Source organism: Antedon bifida, chromosome 4 (genome assembly GCF_963402885.1).
Source record: "Antedon bifida chromosome 4, ecAntBifi1.1, whole genome shotgun sequence".
NCBI lineage: Eukaryota > Metazoa > Echinodermata > Crinoidea > Comatulida > Antedonidae > Antedon > Antedon bifida.
The window spans coordinates 33,168,890-33,195,495 of record NC_136229.1 but is presented as its reverse complement, the minus strand read 5'-3'; the positions used below and the strand labels follow the sequence as shown (position 1 = coordinate 33,195,495).

General features: G+C 33.0%; 1 protein-coding gene across 5 annotated transcripts in view; it reads right to left on the bottom strand.

Moving 5' to 3' along the window:
- The window catches only part of LOC144841247 (lethal(2) giant larvae protein homolog 1-like), a 32,456-nt gene extending 7,447 nt beyond the window's left edge, over positions 1-25,009 (bottom strand). For 3 of the 5 annotated variants that reach the window (XM_078697507.1, XM_078697505.1, XM_078697509.1), the window contains exons 1-20: positions 24,912-25,009; positions 24,574-24,756; positions 23,100-23,197; positions 13,517-13,598; positions 13,282-13,391; positions 12,211-12,354; positions 7,638-7,734; positions 7,095-7,305; positions 6,885-6,936; positions 6,541-6,695; positions 5,467-5,539; positions 4,928-5,075; positions 4,385-4,609; positions 3,835-3,987; positions 3,205-3,672; positions 2,374-2,638; positions 2,083-2,246; positions 1,672-1,777; positions 1,180-1,372; positions 388-692 (exon numbers count right to left, since the gene is read on the bottom strand). In XM_078697507.1, coding sequence (XP_078553633.1) covers positions 388-692; positions 1,180-1,372; positions 1,672-1,777; positions 2,083-2,246; positions 2,374-2,638; positions 3,205-3,672; positions 3,835-3,987; positions 4,385-4,609; positions 4,928-5,075; positions 5,467-5,539; positions 6,541-6,695; positions 6,885-6,936; positions 7,095-7,305; positions 7,638-7,734; positions 12,211-12,354; positions 13,282-13,391; positions 13,517-13,598; positions 23,100-23,197; positions 24,574-24,678 — 3,154 coding nt within the window. In that variant the 5' untranslated portion in view covers positions 24,679-24,756; positions 24,912-25,009. The remainder of the gene's footprint in view (positions 1-387; positions 693-1,179; positions 1,373-1,671; positions 1,778-2,082; positions 2,247-2,373; positions 2,639-3,204; positions 3,673-3,834; positions 3,988-4,384; positions 4,610-4,927; positions 5,076-5,466; positions 5,540-6,540; positions 6,696-6,884; positions 6,937-7,094; positions 7,306-7,637; positions 7,735-12,210; positions 12,355-13,281; positions 13,392-13,516; positions 13,599-23,099; positions 23,198-24,573; positions 24,757-24,911) is intronic. The other 2 variants (XM_078697506.1, XM_078697508.1) reach the window with 2 other exon arrangements.
- Positions 25,010-26,606: the final 1,597 nt, after the last annotated feature.

Here is a 26,606-nt window from a genome sequence, read left to right as displayed (position 1 = left end):
GACAGACAGGTGCCATATAGGGTATGAATTTAAGCCACAAGGGGTGCATTTTGGTGACTTATAGGTGCCATATGGGGTATGAAATTAAGCCACAAGGAGTGCATTTTGGTGACTTTTTAGAGTATGATAAGGTGGAATATGGCAAGTTAGTGGCTCCTGCAAGTCTACAAGAACTTTTTGTGAATTTATCACAACAAAAAATCTGAAGAATATCTGTAAATATGTATAAAATTAATGTATATTAAAAATTATTTTTTTTTTTGTGAAAAAAAGGTTAACCATCAAGATGTAAGTCACTCACTAATGTAACCTAAGTAAGTTGCAACTATTCTATAAGGGAAGGATAAGCAGGATTGGTTACTATGGTAATAAAGCCACTCAATTTACCATCTGCAGACTGCTCTTTGGCATCATCACTGGCAGCGACATCTCCAGCAGTAATCTCTGGTGTCTCTTCTTCCTTTTTCTCCTCAACCTCTTTCTTCTCTTCGTCCGTTTTCTTTTCTTCTTCTGCCGGTTTCTCGTCTGTCGTTTCAGCTGCAGGTGTTGCTGCTGCTGAGTCACCTTCTGCAGCTTCTTTGGGTTCTTCAGCTGCTGGTTCTGGTTCTGGTTCAACTGGTTTTGGCCTCATGCCTTCTGGCAGCTCTAACATGCACATTGGTCGAGTGACATTACGAGCAGACAAGGAGAACCTGCAAGATAATAAGGATATTAACAGTTCAAAAGATGACAACAAGTCAGTACAATATAATTTACATTATACTAGACGAAAGGTATAATGTTACCCTCTAGCTGTTTAGCTTCCTGCTTATTTATTTTGTTAGGATGATAATAATGCTGATAATGAGAACACCAGTAATGAAAACAAATGATAGGAAACATCCATTAAATGTGAGATTGATAAGAACAAATCAGGCCGCCCACAGGCTCCTAGAGCTGCCAAATTCCACACATAGTTTTAACTCAAAGATTGTTAGATCAAAGCACACCGCCAATATATTTTTTGCAGTAGCTTTTAAATATAATTTTAACCTAAATACAACACAGGACTTTTATTTGGAATTGATGTATGCTTTAATGTATCTCATTTGTTGTTAATTGTAATTTTATCAAATGTATGTTGTAATTATGAATGTTTTGTTTTATATGGAACAAATAAAGATTTGATTTGTCACTCACCTTTCATACTCTGACGGTGACAGCAGGTAGAATCCCTCACCCTTCGATGTAAAGGTAAGTGATGATATTCCTTGTACGTTGCCCTTACTGATGGCAGTGTTTACGCATTGCTTTCTTAAATATGGGATACTTAGTACAGACAGGTCACCAAGGTTTGTTAAACATGTCACACAGTTCTCAGATACATTGTCATCTACAAATAAATGCACGAGAATGATAAAAAAAAAACATAATATTTTACAATATAATTAATCTTCGTGTTTTGTGTTATTTCATGTTCGCATGTGAACAGCGGGACACACAAAGCAAATAATATTTCAACAAAAAATATATTTGATATCAAGTAGACAAGAATTTCTTTTCACAGCTTAATAACACTATACCTACCAAACACAAAATAAGACTAATATGTTCTATATATACAATACAACATTTTACTTTATTGTGTCATGCTTGAAATAAAATAAACATCAATTTCAACAACTGACTTACCTTTTATGCTACGGAAATTAATAAATGCTACTTTGCGTACTTTAGCGCCGTCCATAGCCGTCAGCTTGTATTTCTGTATGGGCCTCAATTTAGGGAGCGAGAACACCTGAGAAGAAGAGATAGATTGGTAAGCCATCGTTACAGAATGTGCAATGACATAAGGCATTGATCCATGTGATGTGAAGGAATACATCACAGGCTAAATTTAATCAGTCATTTGTATTAACTACTTCAGCTTTTATTACGTTGATACTTGAACATTGTGATTTTTTTTAGGACATTCCTTTGGAGGAAAGAATCCAGTAACATTAGGCTTACCACAATATATCCTACAAAGAATACTTCTAAGATGGGGAACATCATCAGCATTATTTGTTATACATTAATACAACCAACCCGGATGGGCCATACCTTAAACTGTTCTTCTGAGCATATTATCAGACTATTCTTAGCCATATTAGCTGGTTTTGCTCTTTCATTCTTTACATCTATTGGGTCTGGTAATGGGTATGCATCATCGTCTACTACAACCAACGATACCACAGGTGCTCCGTGTTTCAATTTAATTTCTTTGCCTGAAATTGAAATTAAAAAAAAATATTATTAAAGAAAAATTTCATAGATTAGCCTTTACTTACACTGGATCTAATTTTATCAAGTGTTATTTTATTTATTGGAAGGCGTTCTTAAAAAGGAACTTACAAATTTCTGCAGTGACCTCTGACCCCTCACGTTTCTCCTCCTCAGGCACTTCAACATTAAAGATATACACATGTCCTGCGTTGCTTCCGACCCACAAGGTGTCGTTGGCAGATTCTGAATCACGGATAAAGGTTTTGGTAAAGTAGAGACAGCGCACCATACTCGTCATTGATTCGTCGGTTCCTCTAGCTTCAATCTTGCGCTCCGCAGAAGTGACCTCTTCTTGTTTTGGGCTTTCCTGTTTCTTTGGTTCTGGGGTAGCCGCCTAAAAAGAACAATAATATTGTAATTTGAATAATACAGAAATGTGGTATTGTTAATGATTGCTTTTATATTTAATATATGCTATATTTATTGCATATCACATGTTCCTTTTCTTTTCTTTTTTTCTAAAAGTGTATATTATGTCTGGGTTCTAGGCAACACATGATTTTAAAATGTCTCTTTGACTGATTAGTTATTTTGTAAAAAAAAAATAATACACCGAAAAAGACAATAATTTGAAAGTATAATTGAATGCTGTATTTGAAACGTGTGTACAATATTCAATAGAATATAAAGTTAGGGTCATATAAATAAAATAAATAAATTTTGGACTTTTAAGCACATAATGCATAAAGCCTCTATGCGCTTCACATAAAAATAAAAGTAATCCATGAACTAAATACAAAAAAAAAACAAGCAATTAAAAATGAGAGTAACAGGCCATAAAATATACGGATCTCAACTGAATTGAATATGGTTTATCGAGGGTGAAAATGTATGTAACAAATTTAGGCTAGTTCCCTCACAACCACATAGCACTTATGATGAGCACTGCATTTATCTTACCTTTTCAGCAGGAGCATCCAGGTCTGTTGTAGGTACTCCTTCCTCCTCTTGTACTTTCTTATCCTCTGCTTTCTTCTCCTCTCTACGTTCTCGACTCTTGCTTTGCTTTTTGCCACGCCCTTTACGCATCCTTCTGATGGTTGCACGTAGCGACTTCTTCACAGACTTTCGTTTGGATAGCTGTTCACCAGCTGCAGATAAATCCATTGGGTTTAGTGTACACTGGTTGGTTACAACCTTTCTGTGTATACTATCAATTAAGGCAAACCCATGACTTGTACCAACAGCAGTTACACCCCATGTTGTTTGTACTGCGAGGGCGGTAATTGCGGCTGGGGGTGTGCATTGTGCGATGAATACAGGTTGGAATCCTGGTGCAGTTGTGACTGCGTCTTCTTGAATAGGCAGAGCTTCATGTCCCTTCCATACAAATTTGTCTTGTTCACCTACAATTTGTACCTTGCATGTCTAAAAATAGGAAATAAATTAATTTACAATATTGCCCTTTAGTCATTGATATTGAGAAATTACTGAACTCAAAAACTGTGGAAAAGGATTCAATAGTAGCTGTTCACTAGGTGATTATTTATCCCAATAGTAGCTATTATCACATCACATTGGGATTATTACCTCAATAGGGGCTGTTTTTTCTTCAGTTGCAATCTTCATGTGGATGACCTGACCGGCAGTTCCAGCAATCACCAATGTACCACTCAAGGAACACAAGTTCATTTTCTGAATACCGAGACGAGGGTCGTCACTGTACGGGTCGAAAACACCAATCTGAAAAAAAAAGATTTATTAATTAAGTAAGTTAATTAATCCGTATCAGATATCAGCCATACAAATTAAACATTCTATGATTATTATAAAGATTCATTTCACATTTATTTAGTTATCAACTTGGGCACATTCGCAAAACTTAATGAACCATGCATAGGAGTTCAAACTTCATTGTGAGGTAATTTCCTGAGTGATCATGAAATAAAAACGGTACTGGGTTTTGTCTACTAGCGTTCCTGCTCCCAACTAGTCATCCATTCATAGAAGCATTGATAAAGCAAGTCTACCTGGTGGTGACATAGGAGTTCATAATGTTAAAACTTGTATATTTTCCTCGTTTATTTCACAGGAACGTGTTCCTTAATAGGGGTGCATCAAAGGAGGGGTTGTACTGTACCTTTCTGAATGGAGGCCATTCTTCTTCACTGTCTGCACCCGCTGATGGGTCTACGTGATCAGCGTCTGTCATAAACAATGGCGCTGTGCTTAGTTTGTACAAGAACCTCAAAGCTACGGTTGACGCATCCCAGAAACGGATTGAACCATCTTCGTGACCTGTCATCAATAGGTCATGCTCCATGGGGCTCTCTGCCAAGTTTTTACCGCCATTAAGGGGCCATTCCTAAGCAATCAAAGAAAAAGAAGTCAATATTTATTTCCATAGAGGTATTATACAACTAGAGGGTCAACTCAATCACAGCTCATTTAGAATTTAACCATGGGAAGCAACCATAAAATATGGCATTATTTCTGACAGAAACACTTTAATGTTTAACATAGAAAGGTTTCTTGACAATATGAAACTCCTGGAGAAATTATAATATATAGACATAATTCCTCCATGATATTATAAAGAATTCAAGGTCCGATAAAACCCAGCATTTTGTGGAATGAATTAGATCTTGAATGCAGTGTTATTGACAAAGACTGTACCACTTACCCTCTGTGAACATATGGAGGCAATTTGCTGTTCCCCGGCTGCTGTGATCTTATCCCACAATTCTGAAGGCACATTACTGACATGATGCGAACAAGTGATCGCTGAGGCGTGAAGTGATGATAGATATGGTAATGTAAAAGATGGCCATCTGTTAAACAAAAGGTAAACAAAGTATATTAAATTTTGCTTGAATTGTAGTAGCTAACAGACTATATTTAATTTAATTTAATCACAAAAGAAATACACAATGACGCAATAAATCAGAATACAAATTAAAGAGTTCAAAATCTACATGACGGGTTCATAAAAAAGGGAAATATATCACTGTCAAGTGGCTCACCAAAATGGAAAATGAAAAACAAAACAAAGGTTTCTAAAAATGAATAAAATATAATTCATAATCAATGAATAGTTAAAATTCTAGATGAAATGTAATTGCGCATTAAACTATAAATATTGTGTGGAAAGTTGAACATAGCTGACCACATGATGTGTTCATAGCTTACCACAAGACCATTCAAATATTAAAGTATATTTACCCTTCCGATTGCAAATCAATGAATACCAGTTCTTCTTCCACCAAGACAACCAAAGTGTGTGGTTCATCAAATTCTAGAAACAAATATATTATGTCATTTTTCAATTTTTATAACTTAATCTAAACTGTCTTAGTTGAATAAACAATAATATCGCTAAGATATTTTAACACCGCACCACTAAACTTTATGACTCAATAGCAGCATAGTCTTAAAAAAAAATGATATTGGCCAAAAACACTTAATATAATTATATAGACTCTTGTTGTTATTCGAAATAGATTATATTTTCAATCTTGGATCATTAGATTACAAAATGCATCATACACGGAAGATAACAAAAATATCTAGAACAAATTAACAATCCAAGTCCATCATCATAAGAGATGCGTTGCCAAGCAATGAAAAGCAAACGGAATCAATTTCATCTTCCAACTTCCGCTAAACCTTGCATTAGTAGGCGTTGGCAACCAAATCCAATATTACTTATTGTCACAGTATGACGCACCTCAGATTAACTATATTTTGTCTAATTATTATTGATCATTTTACTCATAATAAATAACAGAATCTTTATGGATTCAGAATTTTGCTCAAAGCATGTTTATCATATTAGTTTGACATTTAAACACATTGTCTGGATACAATGTTTTTATAAAGACTTTTTCTCAGAGCCATACAATGTGCTGAGCTTTCTCAGAATACATTATACTCAAAATGTCTTGTGTTTCTTTACTACAGAATTACCACTTAAATATTAAAGACAACACTACTAGCAGAGTACAGTATAATTTGTCAAGTATCAATTATCATAGCTAATTCTGTAATACACTGTCACATATGAATCACATGTGCTGCTTGTATTGAAGAACATAAGCCTAACATAACCCAGGCACAACATGTGATACAGTTTGACACTGTATTAAGAATTTGCCAATGATACTGGACAGATAATACCATATGTAGAGATACAGTACAGAAAATTAGATGCTGCTTTTCATTATGAATATGTTACCAATAATTTCCATATTTCTTGCATTTAATAAAATCTGCAACAAATATGTTTGTTGTACTCACCATATTCACTGTCGACGTCGGACATTGTAAAGAAGTCAATGATGCGTGATGTGAAATCAAAGACTACGTTCTTCTTGCCCTGCATAACGGTCACACAGTGACGGTCACCGTAGCTCGCTCTTGGCATACCACCGGAGAATATCATGAATGGGTCACTGCAATTAAACAAAACATCTTGTAATGTCTTGCTATTATTATGATGAAGCAACAGAAGGGGGGGGGGGGGGGGAGGGTGGGAAAGATAAAGGAGGGAAGGGACTCAATATCTCCTGTTCTACCCTTTCTTCTCCAACATTTTTAATTTTCTTGTTAAGTTAGGGGGTAAAGAAATAAGTGAAACTTACCTCTTTGTAGTTAAATGCTTTATATTATTAATTGACTTGCATGGAAATGGTCCTAAAAAATAGAAACAAAAATAATAGTCTTGTTATATTTTCAGTGAATACAAACCAAATACTTGACATTATCAGATAGTAATATTATAAAAATTGTACATGTTCCATGGAAATGCTCATCTGTTAAATATACAGTAATTACTGCAGTAAAATAATTACCATAAGGTGTGGTTCTGTCTTTCTCTGGAGTCGTAGAGTCATTCATGTTCCAGACGCAGTAGCTACCATCATGATGCGCTGTTGTGAATCGTATACCATCACGGTGCCACGTTAAGGTCTCCAAGCTAGGGTCACTCACAAAGGTTCGGTCAGCATTGAACTCTTTGCTGTCCCATACAACCATCAAACCACGATTGTATCCAATCAGAAGCTGAGAGTAAACATATAGATGGTGAGGAAATTGACCAGAAGGCGATTTATCTTGCATATTTTATCATGTTTATCAATTACATTATTTATTTCAATACTATTTTCTCTTTGGTCATCTTTTACGAAGCGCTAGACAACTTCCCTCTCATATAAAAATGATGATGCAAAGCAATGAGTGGCAGTTTAAGATAAATTGAGGCATGTAAGTATTAATTATTGAAAATCACAAAAAAGAAACTTTCTTTTAGACTACTACCAGCTCTAATCTAATCTCTAATCAATCTAATTTAATACTATTATTATTATTGTACAAAATAAAAAACAATTTCTTACCTTGTCTGGGCTGTTTGGATGCTGTGCGATGGCCTCCACTGAGCCTGGGTTTACCTTGCAATCATCAGGTACACTGAAGGAGGAGGAATCACGTAGCCTAGTTAGAAAGGTTTAGATAAAAGTTGGAAGAAAGCAAGGCCAATTGCAAAGATACTGAAGAAGAATAGACAGTTTAGCAAGACAGTGTGTGTGTTTAAATTCTAGTGACAGATAGATGTGGAGTCGAGTGCTTGCTTTACCGAAAAAAACAAAATAAAAATGAACCATTGGGCAAAATCTTAGATTGTGTACCCAGAATTTTGCCCAAAAAGCCTCAAAATGGTTAGTTTACAAAGCACTATTATGGCCAATTTATAAATTAAATCTGTTAAATGTGCTGAAACAAAGACTATTAGAACCACCTAGAGAGCTTGTTAACATGCGAAATCTGTCAATATTTTGCTGTAGTTCACATTACGTTTCTAACTATTATTGTCACTTGAGTATTCCTAAAGTGGATTGTCAACCAAGATAGCCTTCTTGAGCCTTTCTTGCTACAATACACATTTTACAAATTTTCAACCTCTCTAGCAATTTTTTAGTCACGCTTACATTGTGTTAATTTTTTCATTGAAACATTAATTATATTATTCAATTTTTTTAGAATATCTAAATTTAAATATATGTAATTTCTACAACTAACGTTTATTTGTACATTCAAATGTCTCCCACATTGCCATCATTGTGTGAAAAGACAATAATAAGACTGCATGCACATGCACAATATAAATGGTTCCTCACATTGTTTCATGCATTGTTACGGAAGTGTTTACATGAGAATGTTCTCCCAGAGGTTTAGTAGAATGACACAGATTAGTGGTAGATGCAAATAAAATCTATTTGATTGCAGGAAGGTAAACTCACTGCAAAAGACTTGAATCAATATTGGATCTGTATTGTAATTAGTACAGACAATTTGGTAATTTATTCAGACCTACACTTGTGATTATTTAATTTTATCAAGCTGCGCAATAGAATGGAAAATGTTACAAACTATTCTGGCTTAGAAGCGTAAACCCTTTTAACAAGGGTCAGCTGTAACTATGGAGTGAGTGCAGAATCTGTTTGGGCTTAAGTCTATTCTCATCTCACTCCTGGTTATTCATTAATGAACAAATAAATAGTATCATTAACTAGTTAGTAGTACAAAGGAATTAAACATTTCCTAAAAGTTTAAACTCAAAATGTTGGTGTATTAAAATAATTTTATTATTAATTATTAATCAGACAATGAAACAAAGCATAATATTAAATGTGTTTTTGTAAAAATGGTAACTACTACTACAAAGTAAATCAAGTGTAGTGGTATAATGCAGTTTAAGTACTGGAAGGTAAGGTTATATTTAAGTGGATAGCTGCAGTATGAATAGAGATCTTTTATCACCGATATTCTGAAGTGATGCATTTGAAAACAAGCTTTGATTTCCTATCTAAATTAAACACTTGTGTATTCGTTGTTTGTGGAAGCTCTTTAGACTTTGTGTGCTAAAATTTAAATAAGAGCTATACAGTAGTAACAATTTAATATCAATCAGAATATTCTAGGTGGAATTTAAACAAAAAATAGTGCTATTAAATCATAAATGTTGCCATTATTATTATTCATTTAGCAACTATTAATTTTTAAGTTGGTGGGCATTGGAAGCCTATGCTTAATACTGTATATTCTTCCTACTATTACAGTACATCCCTTGGATATTTGCCAAACCCATCTAAACCCCCTTAAACTCTTTAAACAACAAAGTAAACTAGGGAACTAAGCCTGCCCTTTGGCTACTTCTCATGCCATAACAAATTAAATTCTCACAGACTATTTAACTGGATGGAACCCTTAGTAAGATGGTATCTCCATACTTAGATTTAAGTTATACTGTACTTTACACAAAATTCAGACACAGGGGGATAGTGTGCAAAGTGTGTGACTCCACTATTGAATACCTCCATACCCTCTATTGGTTAGAATAATACTTACAATTAACAAAAACATTTATAATACCATAATTGTTCATAATATTTACTCCTATTTTCCCCCAAGACCTCAGGGGTGTTGATTTTTTCCTATAACCTCCTTTCCAAATAAACTATGCTGCTTACTGTTTTACTTTGCAATTTATAAATCTACAGAACTCCACTTATGCAGAACAATTGTATGTTAATATATTATTGCAGAAGGTTTAGTCCAAATGGTAATGAGATGTGGCTAGCTAACATATGGACCTGATGGGTGAAACTGGCAATCATCACTCAAACAATATGGCTGCATTAATGCAAATGATCAAACCCTCAATTTATTAGCTATTCTAAAGCAACAAAGTGTGTACAGTAGTTCTTGTTCAACTTGTCTACATTTTTAATATGGAACGGTAGTATTTTTGTATATTTTGCATTGTTTAAAGGCACCAATTTTATTATGTACACATTATTATCTAACTTGCTTGTTTAAAGGACCCCATTGGAATTAAGCTGTTTCAGCTTTATGGGTCATCCTGGTATTTTTGTTGTATTTCTTGAGTACCGAATAAAACAAACAAACAAACAAACAAATTCCAAGCATTGAGTATACTGAAAAAAGCAATGTAATGTATTGTATATTTCTAATACAACCTTGTCTCCTTTTCTCATAACCTTCTTTTTTTTTTTGGCATTATAATAATAACATTTACGAGCCTGGTTGGTTTGGGCAACATATCAATTTAAAGAACTGAATGTACAGCAACAATACACTTGATACATCTTCCTCCAGCAGTGCTTAAGTGTTTTTTAAGCCAAGCTACTGTGTGACTAAGTACAATAAGAATGACTCAACATACACCACCAGATGCTACTAAATGTCACCTACTACTAATGCATTACAAAGGCTAAACACTTGAATCGATTACATCATCGCTATTTGTGTACTAAATACCATATTAGGTAAAAGGGTGGGAAACTAGGAGAAAATATATTCCAATATTTGTGACTAATTAGTTTGAATTGGTTGAAAATTATAATATTTAGTGTTTCATGATAATAAAGCTAACAGCAGATGGGGTTGTGTTTATGCACCAGTGTTGCTGTAATATTATAAAACATGATTTATTAATTTGCTTGTCAATTTTGCAGATGTAACTCGCCTAAATATGATATTTAATATGTTTCAAGGTCAATTATTAATGAAAATACTGGTTATAACCAATTTCACACCCAATTGCTTTTCTAATTATTTCAAAATTCAAATAAGATTATTAATGGTAAATTATAACTCCTCCTAATTTGTTGAAAATTTGTGCTTTTATTACTGTTATTGAGAAAAGAGAAATAAATGTTTTTATTTTAGTTGTTGATTTTATAAATTGCTCACTTTTTCTAATTTATCATAATTAATGAAGTCTACGGTTACATTTTTCCAACCGTAAGATCTACAAAATAAATGTCCTTTAAAAGACGGTTGTCACATAATGCTTTGTATTATTTTTTATTGTATTTATATGTTTCATATGGACAGTTTGTCTGAAATAAAGTTGAATTGAAAAGAAACCACCCAACGTAAGCCTCATACCTTTGTCATTGGTTGGTATATGCCAATATATCATATTCTTTTTAAATTGTGCAGTTTTAAATTAAACACACAGAGCTAATTAAAATGCAGTAATCTAGATAGTAGTATGGCCAAGGAAAAAGACATAATATATCATGAGATGTGTTTTTACATAGATACTGTAAACCGATGAGTAGTGATAAATGACGTTGGCATTTAAACCATTCTGTTGCATCAACTACCACAAAAATATAAATGTGTATAATTGCATATGATTGCAAGATTAGTTTAATAATACAGTAGAGCTCCTAGTTTGGTACACCCATATTAAGAAGACACCCATATTAAGAGGACACCCATATTAAGAGGACACCCATATTAAGAGGACACCCATATTAAGAGGACACCCATATTAAGAGGACACCCATATTAAGAGGACACCCATATTAAGAGGACACCCATATTAAGAGGACACCCATATTAAGAGGACACCCATATTAAGAGGACACCCATATTAAGAGGACACCCATATTAAGAGGACACCCATATTAAGAGGACACCCATATTAAGAGGACACCCATATTAAGAGGACACCCATATTAAGAGGACACCCATATTAAGAGGACACATGTTTATAAAGCTCTGTCTACACTATCAAACTAGTTTGACATAAAAAAAGTGATCAAATATGGTAGTGATCATCATGTCTATAAATGGGCACATCACATTTTTTTGTCACATAAAGTTTGATAGTGTAGACAGAGCTTTACACTAAAGTCAACACCTATTTCATGTGACACCTCTATTAAGGAGACACTTTATTGTGTTCCCAGGTGTCCCCTTAATTGGAATTCTACTGTACAAGCTTAATTTTTATTTAGAAACCATTCAAAGAATTCAATTGTCAAATTTGTATATGTTCCTATACAGCTCTAAACTACTACATTTTTAATTAGTTCTCTGTATAATAAGCCCAAACATTGTAACAGCCAACAAGGTGTTGCTATGGATACTTACTTTTGCATGACAACATCTTGGTAGATGATGTCTTCTAAAAGGTCAAAGGTTACAACATCAAGGAGATAAATGTTACCGCCCTCAGTGCCTAAGTAAAGGTGTTTGTGATCTGTTGATAAGCAGCAAACGGAAATTTTCTTTAATCTGATGAGACAAAAGAAAAGAATATTTTAAATGAATTAATATACAAATCCAGTCAGTGAAGAGGGGTTCATATAAAGACCATAGGTCATAGGTCAATCCTCTAATGATAAGAATGAAGAATTGGACTGGCACATATTTTTTAAACGGAAGATACAATACAATAGATTTAGAATAAAACAAATAAAAAAGGCATGAAAATTAAAACAAGATTTGTTTGTAAACTCATTTGTGGGAAGGAACAAATGTTATGTGCCCAAATATGGTAGTGATATGCTCAAATATGGTAGTGATATGACATCATCATGTCGATATATGGGCACATCACATTTTTTTGTCACATAACGTTTGATAGTGTAGACAGGGCTTTACAGGACACATTGCATGTAACTATCCACCACCACATTTATTAGTTCAAAGAATACTCTTGAGAACATAAAACATTACATCAGTTTATAAAGATGAACTTAACAACATGCCACCTACCACCATTCAAGGCATGTGCCCTGAATGTGTATAAACTACAAAAGCAACAACATCTAACAGAGGAACCCATTTCTTGCAAATAAAATAAAATATAATGTGTTTACTGTACGTACTCTGGGTCCTTTTTAGCACTGGCAGGAGTGAAATATGAAAGAAATGAGTTCACAAGAACCATTTTAGTGCAAAGGATAGAATGAAATAAAACAAAAATTGCTTGTTATTCTAAATTCAAGATTTTTTTAAAATATTAATATATTCATTTTAGAATATGGTATGGTGAAGTATTAAATTTTTGCATCATTAATATACTGTATAATATTATTTATATAATTTCACTGATAACATGACCTAAAGATGAAGAGGGCAAAGAAAAATGCTACATGTACAGAATCTATTGTCATTTTTTGGTGTCAATCATTCGACGTAGTCCACATTAATACTCACCGTCCTTCCAATGAGAAGCTCTTCACCTCTTCCAGTAAGGAGTTACCGTCTCGAATGTTCACCTCCCACAAGTGGAGTGTGTTGTCATCACATAGTGATATTAGACGTCCCTGAAGAAACAAATTGTCAATTACTCTTAATCACCAGTGGGGTACTGTATACTCATACTTGTAAACATTTTTTTTTTGCCGCACAATACAATCGCAAAAAAAAGAGAATTGATGAAAAAACTTACTTGATTTGGTAGAAAGAATAGTTGATTGACATTTGTTGCTTCACTGCTAGTTCCAACAAATTCTACTCCTGGAGCACCAAGACTAATGTCAAAGGTCAAGGACTATAGTTAAAATGTGAAAGCACAAGTAACAAGCAGCTGTGACGCGTAAGTGGGAAAAAAAAGCAGTTTCATTTAAAAGAGGAGAGCTGTATTATCTGCAATTAACATTATTATTAATGGGTCAGTAACCACTTATTACTCTTGCTACCATTCTATGCCGCATTATGCAATTATGAAATCATTTGACAGAACGACAATTGGTTCTTTTGTTTCGCAACATTCATAACTGAACACGGAGAATTAAAAGGGTTATACAAAGGGCAATGGGCGTAGATAATGCTGCAGTGTGAATTTGGACACGGAACAAAAGCGGAAAATGCATCAGAAATTTAAACTGTTCTCTGGAAGCAATATTTGGTTGATAACAATTTAATATCGATAAATGCCGGCATATTGTGAACGTAGTAGAATTCCAGACATATTTAGGTATTCTCTACATTTGAGCATAATCAATAAGATACCATTTTACACATTGTCTAAATAAAACCAATTAAATAAACAATAATCTACATTTTACTTTACACTCAAACAAATAGTTCTTGACAACCAACATTTGTAATTAACAGTATTTTCTAATTTTTTTAGCACTTATTTCTTCCTCAAATTCTTTCATTCAAAAATCAAACAATACAGTTGTTCCAACATTTGAACGAGAGGACAATACAAAAAGCAGAAATTATGGTACTGTACGTCTTAAAAAGTAATAAATCAAACAAATAAAACAGAGTTTAACTGTTGATGCTTAAAGTAATTATGACACGTGTATTTGTATAGGTATTTACTTAGCAAGATTAAAATCAGTCTAATTTCGTAATTCTCGTTTTGGAAACAAACATTTCTAAGAACCATTTATCACTTAATCAATTTTGTTTGTATAGATCTTACAATCCACTTACAATTGAAATAAAATGTCAACAACAGTAACTAGTTCTGATCCTGTTTAGAGCATTAATGCAGAACATCACAGAGATATAGTACCGATAAAAAGTCATAAATTACCTATTACATCATTATAATTTGCAGGATATTGGGCATTAAGTATTCATCAAGTAGATCGTACTTATTATTGATTATGGTAATGATTACATTTTATTTTACTATCTTGTTTTTCAAGTAAAATTTTCAAAATAAACTGACAAAATTTCACAATAATGCATGAACTCCAACAACATTCAAGAATCATACTACATTATGGGAGTATGTTTCCATACGCGTTCCAACAAATGAATGGGGTAATACTAGGGCCTGTTTCTGCTGAGCAGAAATAATCGATTATTAACCGTTTATTTTTTTAATCGATTATTTTTGGGCAGCAGAAACGGCGCAAAATAAAATAACCGATTAAAAATAACCGATTAAAAACACTCAATCCATTGCGTGTTTTAATCGATTATTTCTTGTTTTAACCGATTATTGCGGAGCAGTTTTGAGCTGCAACACAAATAGCGATTATTGACCCCACTTTGACCTCTAGAGTATGGCAAACTCATTCACGTCACAAAGCATGCTTTGATATCGACGACGATCAGCAAAACAACCATCGCGATGTAGACCGAATAAACAATCAAATGTTAAACATTTGATTTTTATTATTATGTTTTTTATACCGAGAGACTCCAGGATTCTGTGTTACAAGTACACCGTTACATCCCACCAGTCCAGGCTAACGATGTTTTACATGTCCTTTTTTATGCCTGTTGTCTGTTTCGGTAGAAATATAGCCTCTAGGCCCTATAGCAGGAGGCCGAAGGTAGAACCAACGAACGGCGAAATGAACTTTTCTCGCCGACGTGTCTTTATTAATATAACATCATTATTCTGTTGTATGTGGTACGGTAGTAGGCCTAGATGTTTATTTTACAAATAATATAGCTTTACGTAAAAGTAATTTTTAATCCTACATGTGAGAGTTTTAGGCAGCGATAGGATGTAAACAAACCAACTCTCATCGGCCTTTCATAACTTGAATGCGCTGTGGGGGAATGGTGACGTAATTTTAAAAACCGATTACCTGAATAACCGATTAAAGTAGTAGCAATTTTCAATTGCAACGCGATTATTTTTGTGGTTTGCGGTGACTGGAAAAAATCGATTATTTTGATTTTTTCAGCAGAAACAGACCCCTAGTGTACAGTGCTTAGAGGTTTCACAACATAAAGCACTTTATAAATCCAGGATATGATTATTATACAATTTGTTGATTTTTTGTTCACCTATGTTTATGTATTGTGATTACTCTAACAGTAAACCACAAACTAATGTGCCAAACTTCAATACTACAAGACCCACGTACCATAAATAATTTCTTCCTAATAAAAACTACTTACACAATAAGACTAGAGAAATGTAAACGTCGTCTAGGTGTAAATCGTCTACTAAACCGCAATAATCAGATTATTTGGTGACAAATGTAGACTGATTAAGTTTGCTCATTAATCTAGAAAAGGTTTGTGAAATTACCACAATACTGATTGGCATTATTATGATGTCCAATTCATTTTACTGCAGTAGTACTACTGTATATACTTTCTTATACTTATACTTAATATACTATCTTGTCTTTGTTCGTTCGTTTTGTGTCCGAGGCAGACCCAACTCAAGATCCTGTATCTTTCTGGGATTCTGCCTTCCTTCCTCCCCCGATTTATTATTTGTCTATGCTATTTCTTATTTATTCCATTATTGTTTAAATCTTAAAAGGAAGTAAATAAATGTTATTTTGAATTGAGTTGTATTGATCAAATGAGGGATAAAAAGTTTAGTACTACGTATTAATAAATACTGTATTTTGTCAGTTATTTTCTAAGTACTGTATCTGCATAATGTCCAACATCTAAAGCTGTTTAAGTTAACAAAAACCTATAAATACATTAACATTCGCCTACACACTGAACTCAGCATGACCGTTTTTAATGGAAGTGCAATTTTTTAATGCCCAACATTTACAACATGAACTGACAACAGGCTTAAATTCAAGTATGGTGTGTTTACTGCATAAATGTGAACTGTAATACCCAATAAAATGATTAGGATTCTACAACAGAAACACAGTTCTGTACAGTACCATAGTCTAGTAGTGTAGTAAGTACTGTCCATTGCCATTGGTACCATAGTCCGTGCTGTGATATGGATGTACAATCTATTTTCAATATTAGAGGTGCACCATTGTGAGGAAGATCAAGTTGGGATTAAACATAGATACAGTAGCCACATGTATACATTGAAACTTTCACAAAAGGTCATCCCTAATCTATTGAGGGATTCAGTTCTTCTGTAAATTTCATGTTGCTAATGGTATACGATGGCCACATAGCCAAGATGTTTCAGGGCTTTGAAGCCATTTGTAATGACACTGATTGTGTCTGATGAAATAAATTTCATTTTTAAACATTTATTTTATTCATTAATAATAGTCATCATAACTTGCTTAAATAAAATAATTTAAACTAATGAAGACCATGATATTGTTGCTGTTTAATTACAACAATATGAACAACTGCCCTTCACTAACCACAAACAATACCAGACATCCTGTAATGAGTAGGGACTAAGCACAGGAGTCAGTTCTTAATTTAACAAACCAAGAATGGATTAAGTTTTAATAAAAAACGTGATTAAATGACAGCGCGATTGGTTAAACTACGAAAGCATGATTCAACTTTATTTTTAGTTTTTAAATTGCGACAGGCGCTGTAAGATTGCTAGACAAATATTACATATTAGCAGACTTGTTATAAAAATAGTTTAATCTCAAAATCTAAAAAACTAATATTAATACCAAAACAAGAACAATTGGTTTAGTGTGTATTTGACTTAAATCCTGAATCCAAGCAATCAGATAATATTAAAAGAGCATTTGTATAGAAAGAAAGGTTTGTTTTTCTTTGTGATTTTACCAGATTTCAACAATAAAAATATTATTAATTATTTCTTTGTTGCAGTAATCATCTCCAGGGTCGTTCTTAGGGTTTAATAATAAAGTCACGTTGCTTACTAAACAGTATACTGCTTCTTTGTTCAATACCATCTGGATGAGTTCATCACTCAAAATCCACTATTTAGTTTGTTGTCAACAGATGCATTTTGGTTGTGCAGCAAAAACTAATAACAATTCACAAATACTAGTAGTATAGTATTAATTTCTTTTTTGTATTCAATTTTTAAAATTTTTTTTTTGTAAACATCTTTTTTGACCCAAATTTTAAAGTATCTACAGTAGACTATGGTACTGTATTAGGTATTTCAATTTTAGACTATTGTTTGCCAAAACTTAGTAGAAAAAAAGCATGGTCTATAGGCATTCAAATCGTCGCAACTTGTGTCTGTACATACAGTATTGTGAAGCCATTGGCAAGGAGTTACTGGCAAAAATTATTACCTGAAACTAAAAGTTTTAAACTAAACTATAAAATATACAGATTTATAAAGTAAACCTATTCATTTATGCCTGTAACTCTGACCAAGGAAAAACCTACACACTATCCTACCCACAGAGTGTGTTGATAGTGGTTTAGTGAGTGTTGTCATAGGATACCAGTCACAACTTACAAACCAACATCCTGCTGCACCACAACTTTTGCATCAAACCAACATTTGAAATCCTTGTTTTGTTTTTACAATATTGTGATGATCATTGAATTGAATACACATACTGTAGGGAAATTTAATAAAATAAATTACTAAATGCCTAATTTCAATTATTTATGATGTAGCATTTAAAATCATATTACAATGCTGAATCCATTTTGTGAAAATCTGTTGAATAAATTGAATAGCTAACACCTACACAAGTTCAAGACATGATCAGGGTGGTGATCTATTGCAGTATTTGACCTTGATAGGCAGGTAGTTGGAAGCTAAACAAACCCACATACTTCTAGCACCAGTCATGCAATATTACTACTGTGTCTTCTTTTCCACAGGGAAAGTCTAATGCAAATATACAGATCAAACAAATGCTTTATATTATTATTACACAAACCAAAAGTGGTGTTGGTAGTCTAGCTAACTTCTTGCCTGGATGAACCGACATTGGCATATTCTCCTCAAGAAGAGAGCTACTGTACAACTTGAAAATATAACATTTTTATTACACCACTATCAGATAATGGTATATTCCATGTACCCTGCTCTCAAATGGGAGCATCCTAATACACAAACATCATCATTGATATTTTTGACATGATTTATATTATAAATAACATACTGTAGGGTAGAACCACTACAGTACTAACTAGTAGTAGGTACAGTAACCACAATACCACATTCCAAACCACCTCTTCTACTGTACCCTCCTTTGCTATCCCACGTTCATGACAAGAATCACAAATTTTATTTAGAAATTTAGATCAGCGAAATAAAGGGCATCGAATCTTGAGATTCTTTTATAGATTGTTGCAAAATTATTTATCGTCACATGAGATTTGATCCAATCAATAATCTTCGTCGGAGCACAAGCACAGGAAGTCATGCAAGCATTGTCTAAAATCGTTGTATACAGTAAATAGTTCAACTATTGATCTATTTACCATACAAAAACACAAACTTGTATCATCCTGAAGATGAATACGGATGGTTGAATGGCGTGCATTTGGTGCCACTTCCCCTCATACTCAAACTGACGGAAGGATATTAAGACTTCAAATTTGTTTAATTCTCACGAATGTCACCAAAAAAATAATAATAATAAACTCATTACATAATAATGCAGGGAAAAATTTTATTTTAAAATTTGTTTTACCAATATTGCTATTCAAACTGATTTGAGTCCAGAAACATAGTTTTGTATTGTATTTTTTGCTACACAATTTTAGAAATGTGTAGCAATAAGTTTGTTTTGTATAGCTTTTTACTATGCTAAACTGGAGAACTTATTCCCTGAGCTGTACTGTTGTCTGTCAGTATTGAAATAGTTTGGATTCACAGACAGACTGACCCAATTATTTTACATCAAATAATAATTGTCATATAAATCTTTGCATTTGTAGCTGAGTAGCTTGGTATATAACTCGCTATAATTTGCCATGATTGATTATAATTGGTTAATTTAAAGAATTACAATCATGTTGTTTAAGATAATTAATGACTTCCAACATGTCTTGTCTGCTACAATTCAATGCAGAAAATGATTACACAGCAGAACAAAATGTATTGGTTATATTTTGAGATATAAATTATATTATAAATAAGCACAAAAAAAATACTATTACTATAATATACTAAATACTATATTAAGAATATGTAAATGAAACTTTTCTTTTTTTTTTTTTTTTAACTTTCAAATTATAACCGCTTAAACTTTTTGTGCAACAATGTGTGGTGTATTCTATATTTTATTTATTTTTTTATATTTTATTTATCTGTTTTTTATCGTAATAATAATATTTGCCAAGAGGAATTTCTATTGTTATTTTATTATGATAATGGACAAATAAAGCTTTTCAGCATTCAATAAACCCTTGGGAAAAACCCAAGTATAAGATGTAATAATTTAGTCAGTTGAGCAGTCAGTGGGGTAAATGTAACAATAGGCAAATGTTAACATTTATTGATTTGAAATGAAAATGCATTGCCTTGCCGTTCTCTCAAAACAATAAGTATAATAAATATATTTAAGTAGTAACCATACTATAATACAGTAGCTAACAGTGATAATGTTTTTTATGGATTCAAATACAGTAATGTTATACAAGGCTACTTGGTAATAAATTATATATTAAGAATAACAATAGAAATGATATAACTAAACAAACAATGTGGTGATTGATTGGCTGATGAGTCACTGCGAGACAATCAATATAGACCGACTGACTCACAGCAAACGCTAATTACACACACAAATTACAACCTAATTTATATTTCCAAATCTATTTTGGTACAAATTACACTGTTCTCAATCCAAAGTAAATCATTTAAAATTTGTCGGGTTTTGGCTGCAAAATATTTCCTAATGATTTACAAACAATTGGCATGGACAGTGAAATCAATAAACCCAGTTACTGCAGTAACTAAAGTACAGTAGACTCTGGTTGTCTTTTCTTGGCTTTCCTTTTTTTAGCCTGTCTATTAAATCATTTAGCAATCTTTTTCTGGGTAATTTCATACTACACACTGTTGTTCATTGCAACAAGCACAAATACTTTGCAGTAAAAAGAAATTAGCTTACTGCAATAGAATCATTTTAACATGATCCCTTTATTTTCAATATTATAAAAAATTGCAACTTTTTCTTTCATAAAAGTAACACAATTCATCAAGGTTGCAACTACATGTTTATCAAACACACAACAACACTGCGTTTAGTCAAACCCAACGCATTATTTATTAAATGGTTGAAACTGTTACAACGACAGCGCTATATTTGACACTTTGCTGCAATTTTCTGTTCATGCGTAGTTTGTCAATTGTTCCAGTCTCGACACCTTTCATCCTCACCCATTCACGAATCAATAACGGAGACACTGGCTCGCTTCAGTCCACAAATGAGCCTACTATTTGCTGTACGACTGCATACAGCTGTTACTAACTCAAATGCTTTGCTCACTAAATGGTTTTACAATATTTTAATATAGGTAATTTAGAATATTCAAAATCTAGAATATGAAATATTGGTCTGATGGCAATTTCCTCAACATCTGTGAACCATTGCAAATACTACACAAATAGGTCAAAGGTCACATAATAGATGCTTTTCAAGGTCAATAAATACATTTTTATGGTTATATTCATAGTTCATAAATAAACACAACAAATGAATTATCACCAGACATTGCTATGACAACCTCATCTGCATCATCTCTCTCCTCTTTTGTTCTTTATGTAATATTGGAAAACGGCAGTAATAAAAGAATTGAATGTAACAAATACTTCAGATAACATGTTCTATTTCATTAGAAACTTTAAAAGATAAAGAGGGAAAAGGCCTATTTACAGGTGGTAAAATAATTAGATCCATAACTCACAATATTGTACTCAGTCTCAAAGGGATTATGAATAGATTATATTTCAGGGGATATCTTGTGACCTTCATGGTCAGACTACTGTATGTTGTTAGCAGTACTGTACTGATTCACAATTTACAAATCAAATAATTTTTCAAGATGTTCCAATAACTACCATAGCTTCAACCAAAAATAATGGTTACTGTATAATTATTAAAATAATAGCTACTGTATTTATGCTTCAGTTCGAAAACAATTTTATATTACATTACATAGTATATTTTATATTATGTTATATAGACTGTAAGTGTATGCTATAATGTCAAGTATTCTGCTTTTATTATACTGTAGGTACTATGCTATAACAATCCTGTGCTTGGGTGAAAAAAAAAAGAGAAATGGGACACAATTAATTTATGTTTTCAAGAAAATGAATGCATTACACAACCCATTCAGTTTGCATGCCTATCTAGAGTATGGACCATCATCTAAAGCTTTTTTGCCATACAGGATACCATAACAAATTAAGATATTACTATTAAGTACTGTACTAAGTACTGTATACTGTACTTTGTATAATAAATCACAAAAAAATGTACAAACAGGATGCATATTAATATTTACAATTATTCAATTAAAATATGTTTACAATGTCCAAAAGTGAAACGACGCAAACGCTTGCAGACACCGATTGTATACAGGTTACGCAAACAAGTCCAAGAACTCAACGACATGTTTATCAAACATTGCGTGAAATGAATCATACTTATCAGCAGACAATAGTTTCATGTGATTGATCGTCATATTTTAGCGGGAAAATGATATTGACATTATGATGCAACAACAATGCCAGGACACTGTATTTACATTGTACTGTATAATAGAATACCAAGCCGGTACATTAGCCAGGGGATGTTCGTTTTCCACAAAAGGGGCAAAAAATACTACTGTACTTAGGTTACTTAAGCTCTTTCTACATTATCAAACTTTATAAATGTGATAAAAAAATGTGATGTGCCCATATACTGTATGGACATGATGATATAATATCACTACCATATTTGAGCATATCACTACCATATTAGAGCACATCACTACCATATTTGAGCATTTCACTACCATATTTGAGCATTTCACTACCATATTTGAGCATATCACTACCATATTAGAGCACATCACACTTCTTTTTCAAACTAGTTTGATAGTGTACAGTAGACAGAGCTTTAGACCTATTTATCTTGACATTCTGCTGATACTGTAGTCTCTACAAACAGTAGTTTGAAAAGGACACTTCAGGAAAAGTGGGGTTCGTTCAACCCCTCGAATCCACTGGCAATGGGTCCGAGTATTATTTTTCAAATATTTGAACTAAACGGTTTCAACGGCAGCAGCACATGACTAATGTACACACAGACAAGATGTTTCTTCACTATATTATAATTTAAACTCAGAAACATTAAAAAAAATAAGACTTACCTTAAATAGATTAATGTACGTAATCATTCCTGAACAAGTTTTATATAAAATTGTAAAAAGGATACATTTTAATGATTCCACTTTTGGTACCCAATGCAACAAGATTTAACTGTGGATCGTAGGCAATCGCTGTTGGTTTGTGTGGAAATCCATGCTCCACCGTCTGCAAACAACAACAAATACTTGTAAGGTCTTTTATTGCCTTTTTTTAAATATTTTGTGTGTATATTATGCTTCTCCCTTGGAGAGGTTTTTGAAATAAATAAAATAATTACTATCTACATAAATAATATACAACTTACTCCACTCTGGGGTATAACAGTGAACTTAACTACATGTAAATTAATATTAATTGTTTGGGTTTCAGATGCCAATAAATTACTATTGTAATATTATTGGGTTTTGAAATTGTTCCATCTGTTTGGCTAAGTACACATTTATGATTTTTAAACTATGTAACTATAATATTGTACATGATAGAAATTAATTGAACTGAATGAATGTAAAAAATATAACAAAACTATTCAAAATATTCCAACAAAAGATTAGTACAGTTAATGCATGAATGATTGTCAATCATTTAGTACAGACTTAAGTAATTCAACAATTTGTTATAGGACTGTGCAACAAATTGATCTACATCAGTGCTGTAGCCACAAGAAATAAAGTGGTACGGTGGCTGCAAGAAAATGAAAGTATTTTTGTACTTTATGGGACACATGGTTGTCAAAAGCCTCTGTGAAAAAGGTCAGGTCAAAACCTTACCAACTGTACTGGTGGCTACGGCCCTGTACTCAGTCATCGTGTAATTGTAATGTTTAGGATGAGTATATAAAATATTATCAATGACCAAATTTTATTGGTCAAAATGGACAGTGTAGTACATTTTAGTAAATGATAGTTATAATATAAATTGGGTTTACTGTGAATGCATTGGTGGGTGGCAATTACAGGTTCTAATCCAGTCATGCTTGGCTGGTGGTGGTAGAAATATAGAATTAGGGTCAACTCAACCAAAAGGATGATTCGTTTTAGTTGACTGTGAGTGACACTTCGGACTGAAACATTCTTTTTTAGGCAAACCAAATGGTTATAAATATTTGTGGTACTGTATCTACTGTATACTACGCCTCCTGTATCTAGTTTTAAAGTGTGTTTTAACTAATTCATTCTATTTTATTAAATGACTTTCCTCAATTCTATTAACATTCTAACAGTAACAATATGATAGACAAGACAATAATATGTCACATCCTCGGGCTGTATAATCCAGTCATTTATATCAGGTAAAATTGAAAAAAAAATAAACACAAATATATATGGGCAATAGAGGAGGGACGAGTTTACAAAATATATTCCATACTTTCTATGCCAGGCCGGTGTTAGCTAGTCGTTCTCCTCAACCCCGGTGACCCGCCGCGGTAGATCTGATTTCTTCAGTCAACCGTAGCCCTCCATCAGTCTGAAGTTCAGGCCTATTACAAACAAGTGATGTTTATACAGCTAACTAACCTAATAACATTTAAAGTAGTAACTCACCTTCTTAAAAGCAAATAGCTCCTTCTTTAGTCTTTCTCTTTCAGCACTTGTATGTCCCCCTCCCTTACGTTTGAATAGATTCCGAACTCTTGATGCAGCCGACATGGTTAGGCCTAACTCCAATTTTTCCAGTTAGTGCAAGTCGTCCAGGCAGGTTCACACACAATCGAATTTTAAATATTTCTGTATGTTAAGAGCAACAAAATAAATACAATATCTTGGACTTGTGGAATGAAATCAAAGTAAAATGAATATAAAAATCACAGATCAAAACGGATAAATTGAACACGCCTATTTTCTGAAGAAAACACCGGTATTTCAACCGGCTTCGCACTTACCAAACTGGCACACCGCGAACTGAAGTTCATTGAGCGAACACCACCAATATGGAAATCAAGCGCCACACAAAATACATAACCAACCCACATTGGGCAATCAGTGTAACTAATTTCAATATCCTTACGCCATATTATTTGATATTTTCACCATTATCTCAGCTTACCATTAGAAATAACTATCCTGTATAACCATAATATTTCTATTAAAACTCAATATGATAAAAATAACATAATCATATTGCTTAGCTGGAGTGTTTTGCAGTAATTCATTAAACCACATTACCACATGTGTTCATCCGCACATAGGTGTGACCCTATATCTAGAAAGCATTGGCGTTAAGTCAATTAAAATAGATCTATATTGATACTGTACTTATAATAACATTTACTACAGTATTTTAATAATTAATATTTATTCGATCACCCAAAACAATAACCAGGAGTGAGAATAAGCTAAATCCCAAACATATTCTGTATTAATCTTTACCGATGTAATATTCATTCTTTAAATAAATTGAAGATAAGAGTCCAAATGCCACATTCAAACTCCGTTCTATTTATTAATTATTTTTCATAATTTCATTTGACATTTTAAAAATTTATGCAGATGCTTATTATTAATGTTTGGCTTGGCCAAACTATCATGGAGAGATAATGTGTCAAAACATATGATGGAAGGGCGCTTTGTGGTTCCGAGAAGGCCCTGATCCCTTAGACCCTAATATAAAGTCTGATTTTATTAATCGTTATTTTTCATGTCGAGTAGCCCTGTGTTTATCATATCACATGATGATTGAATACAAATAGTAAGCACTTAACTTGACTAAACAAATCCCAATAGGGCCTTAAGTTTCATCTTCATGAGTTATAAATAATAGTATGACTCTGTGTCTATACACCAATTCTCAGACTGCAGTTTACCGGGGCCTAAAGTATCTGTTTTAAATATCAGAATAGGCCTTTATTAATATTCTCCATCTCCGAATAATGCGACCTTGTACAGCAGAATATTAATTATTGCCGTTTTATTTTTGGTTTGCGCCATGTCGTCATAAACACTTTCAACATCATTACCTTGATTATCATCACATGGCTTAAGCATAAAATTAGTATCTAATTTTATACTTCCATGCGTCACTATACAGCATCCGAAATTATGCGAAAAAACTTACTTTTAAAAGAATATATCCACAAATAATCCTTAAATAAAACAATCGTTTTGTTATGTAACAAAATATTTAATATTTCAAAAAGATGTTTTGCTGTCGTCTGCTGATTCAGAAAGAGACGCGCTCTCGTGTGAGATATCGTCTGCTAGCTTTTGACGACAAACAAAAGATTTCAAAACTCTTTGTCCTCCTCGTGTTTGAGTACATTCAGCCGATTGTGTACCGTTAAACAAAGAATACAGATTATTTTCTTTCATTTCATTATTAATCTATTGAATGGAGTGGTTCTAATCAATCGATAGATCATAGGTTATCAATAAGTGGCAAGTCTGTCTCGAAGATTTTGCATGATAAAAACGACCGGTGTGATGATGACTCTGGAAGTTTTGGTCACAAAAACTCACGCGGCTAGCTCTGTGTGGAACTTCATTCTTCCAGTACGGCACAGTACCGTGGAATATATATATTATAATAGTGTTAATATTTTAAATATCATTCTACAGAACTTTGAAAGATGAGAAAATAT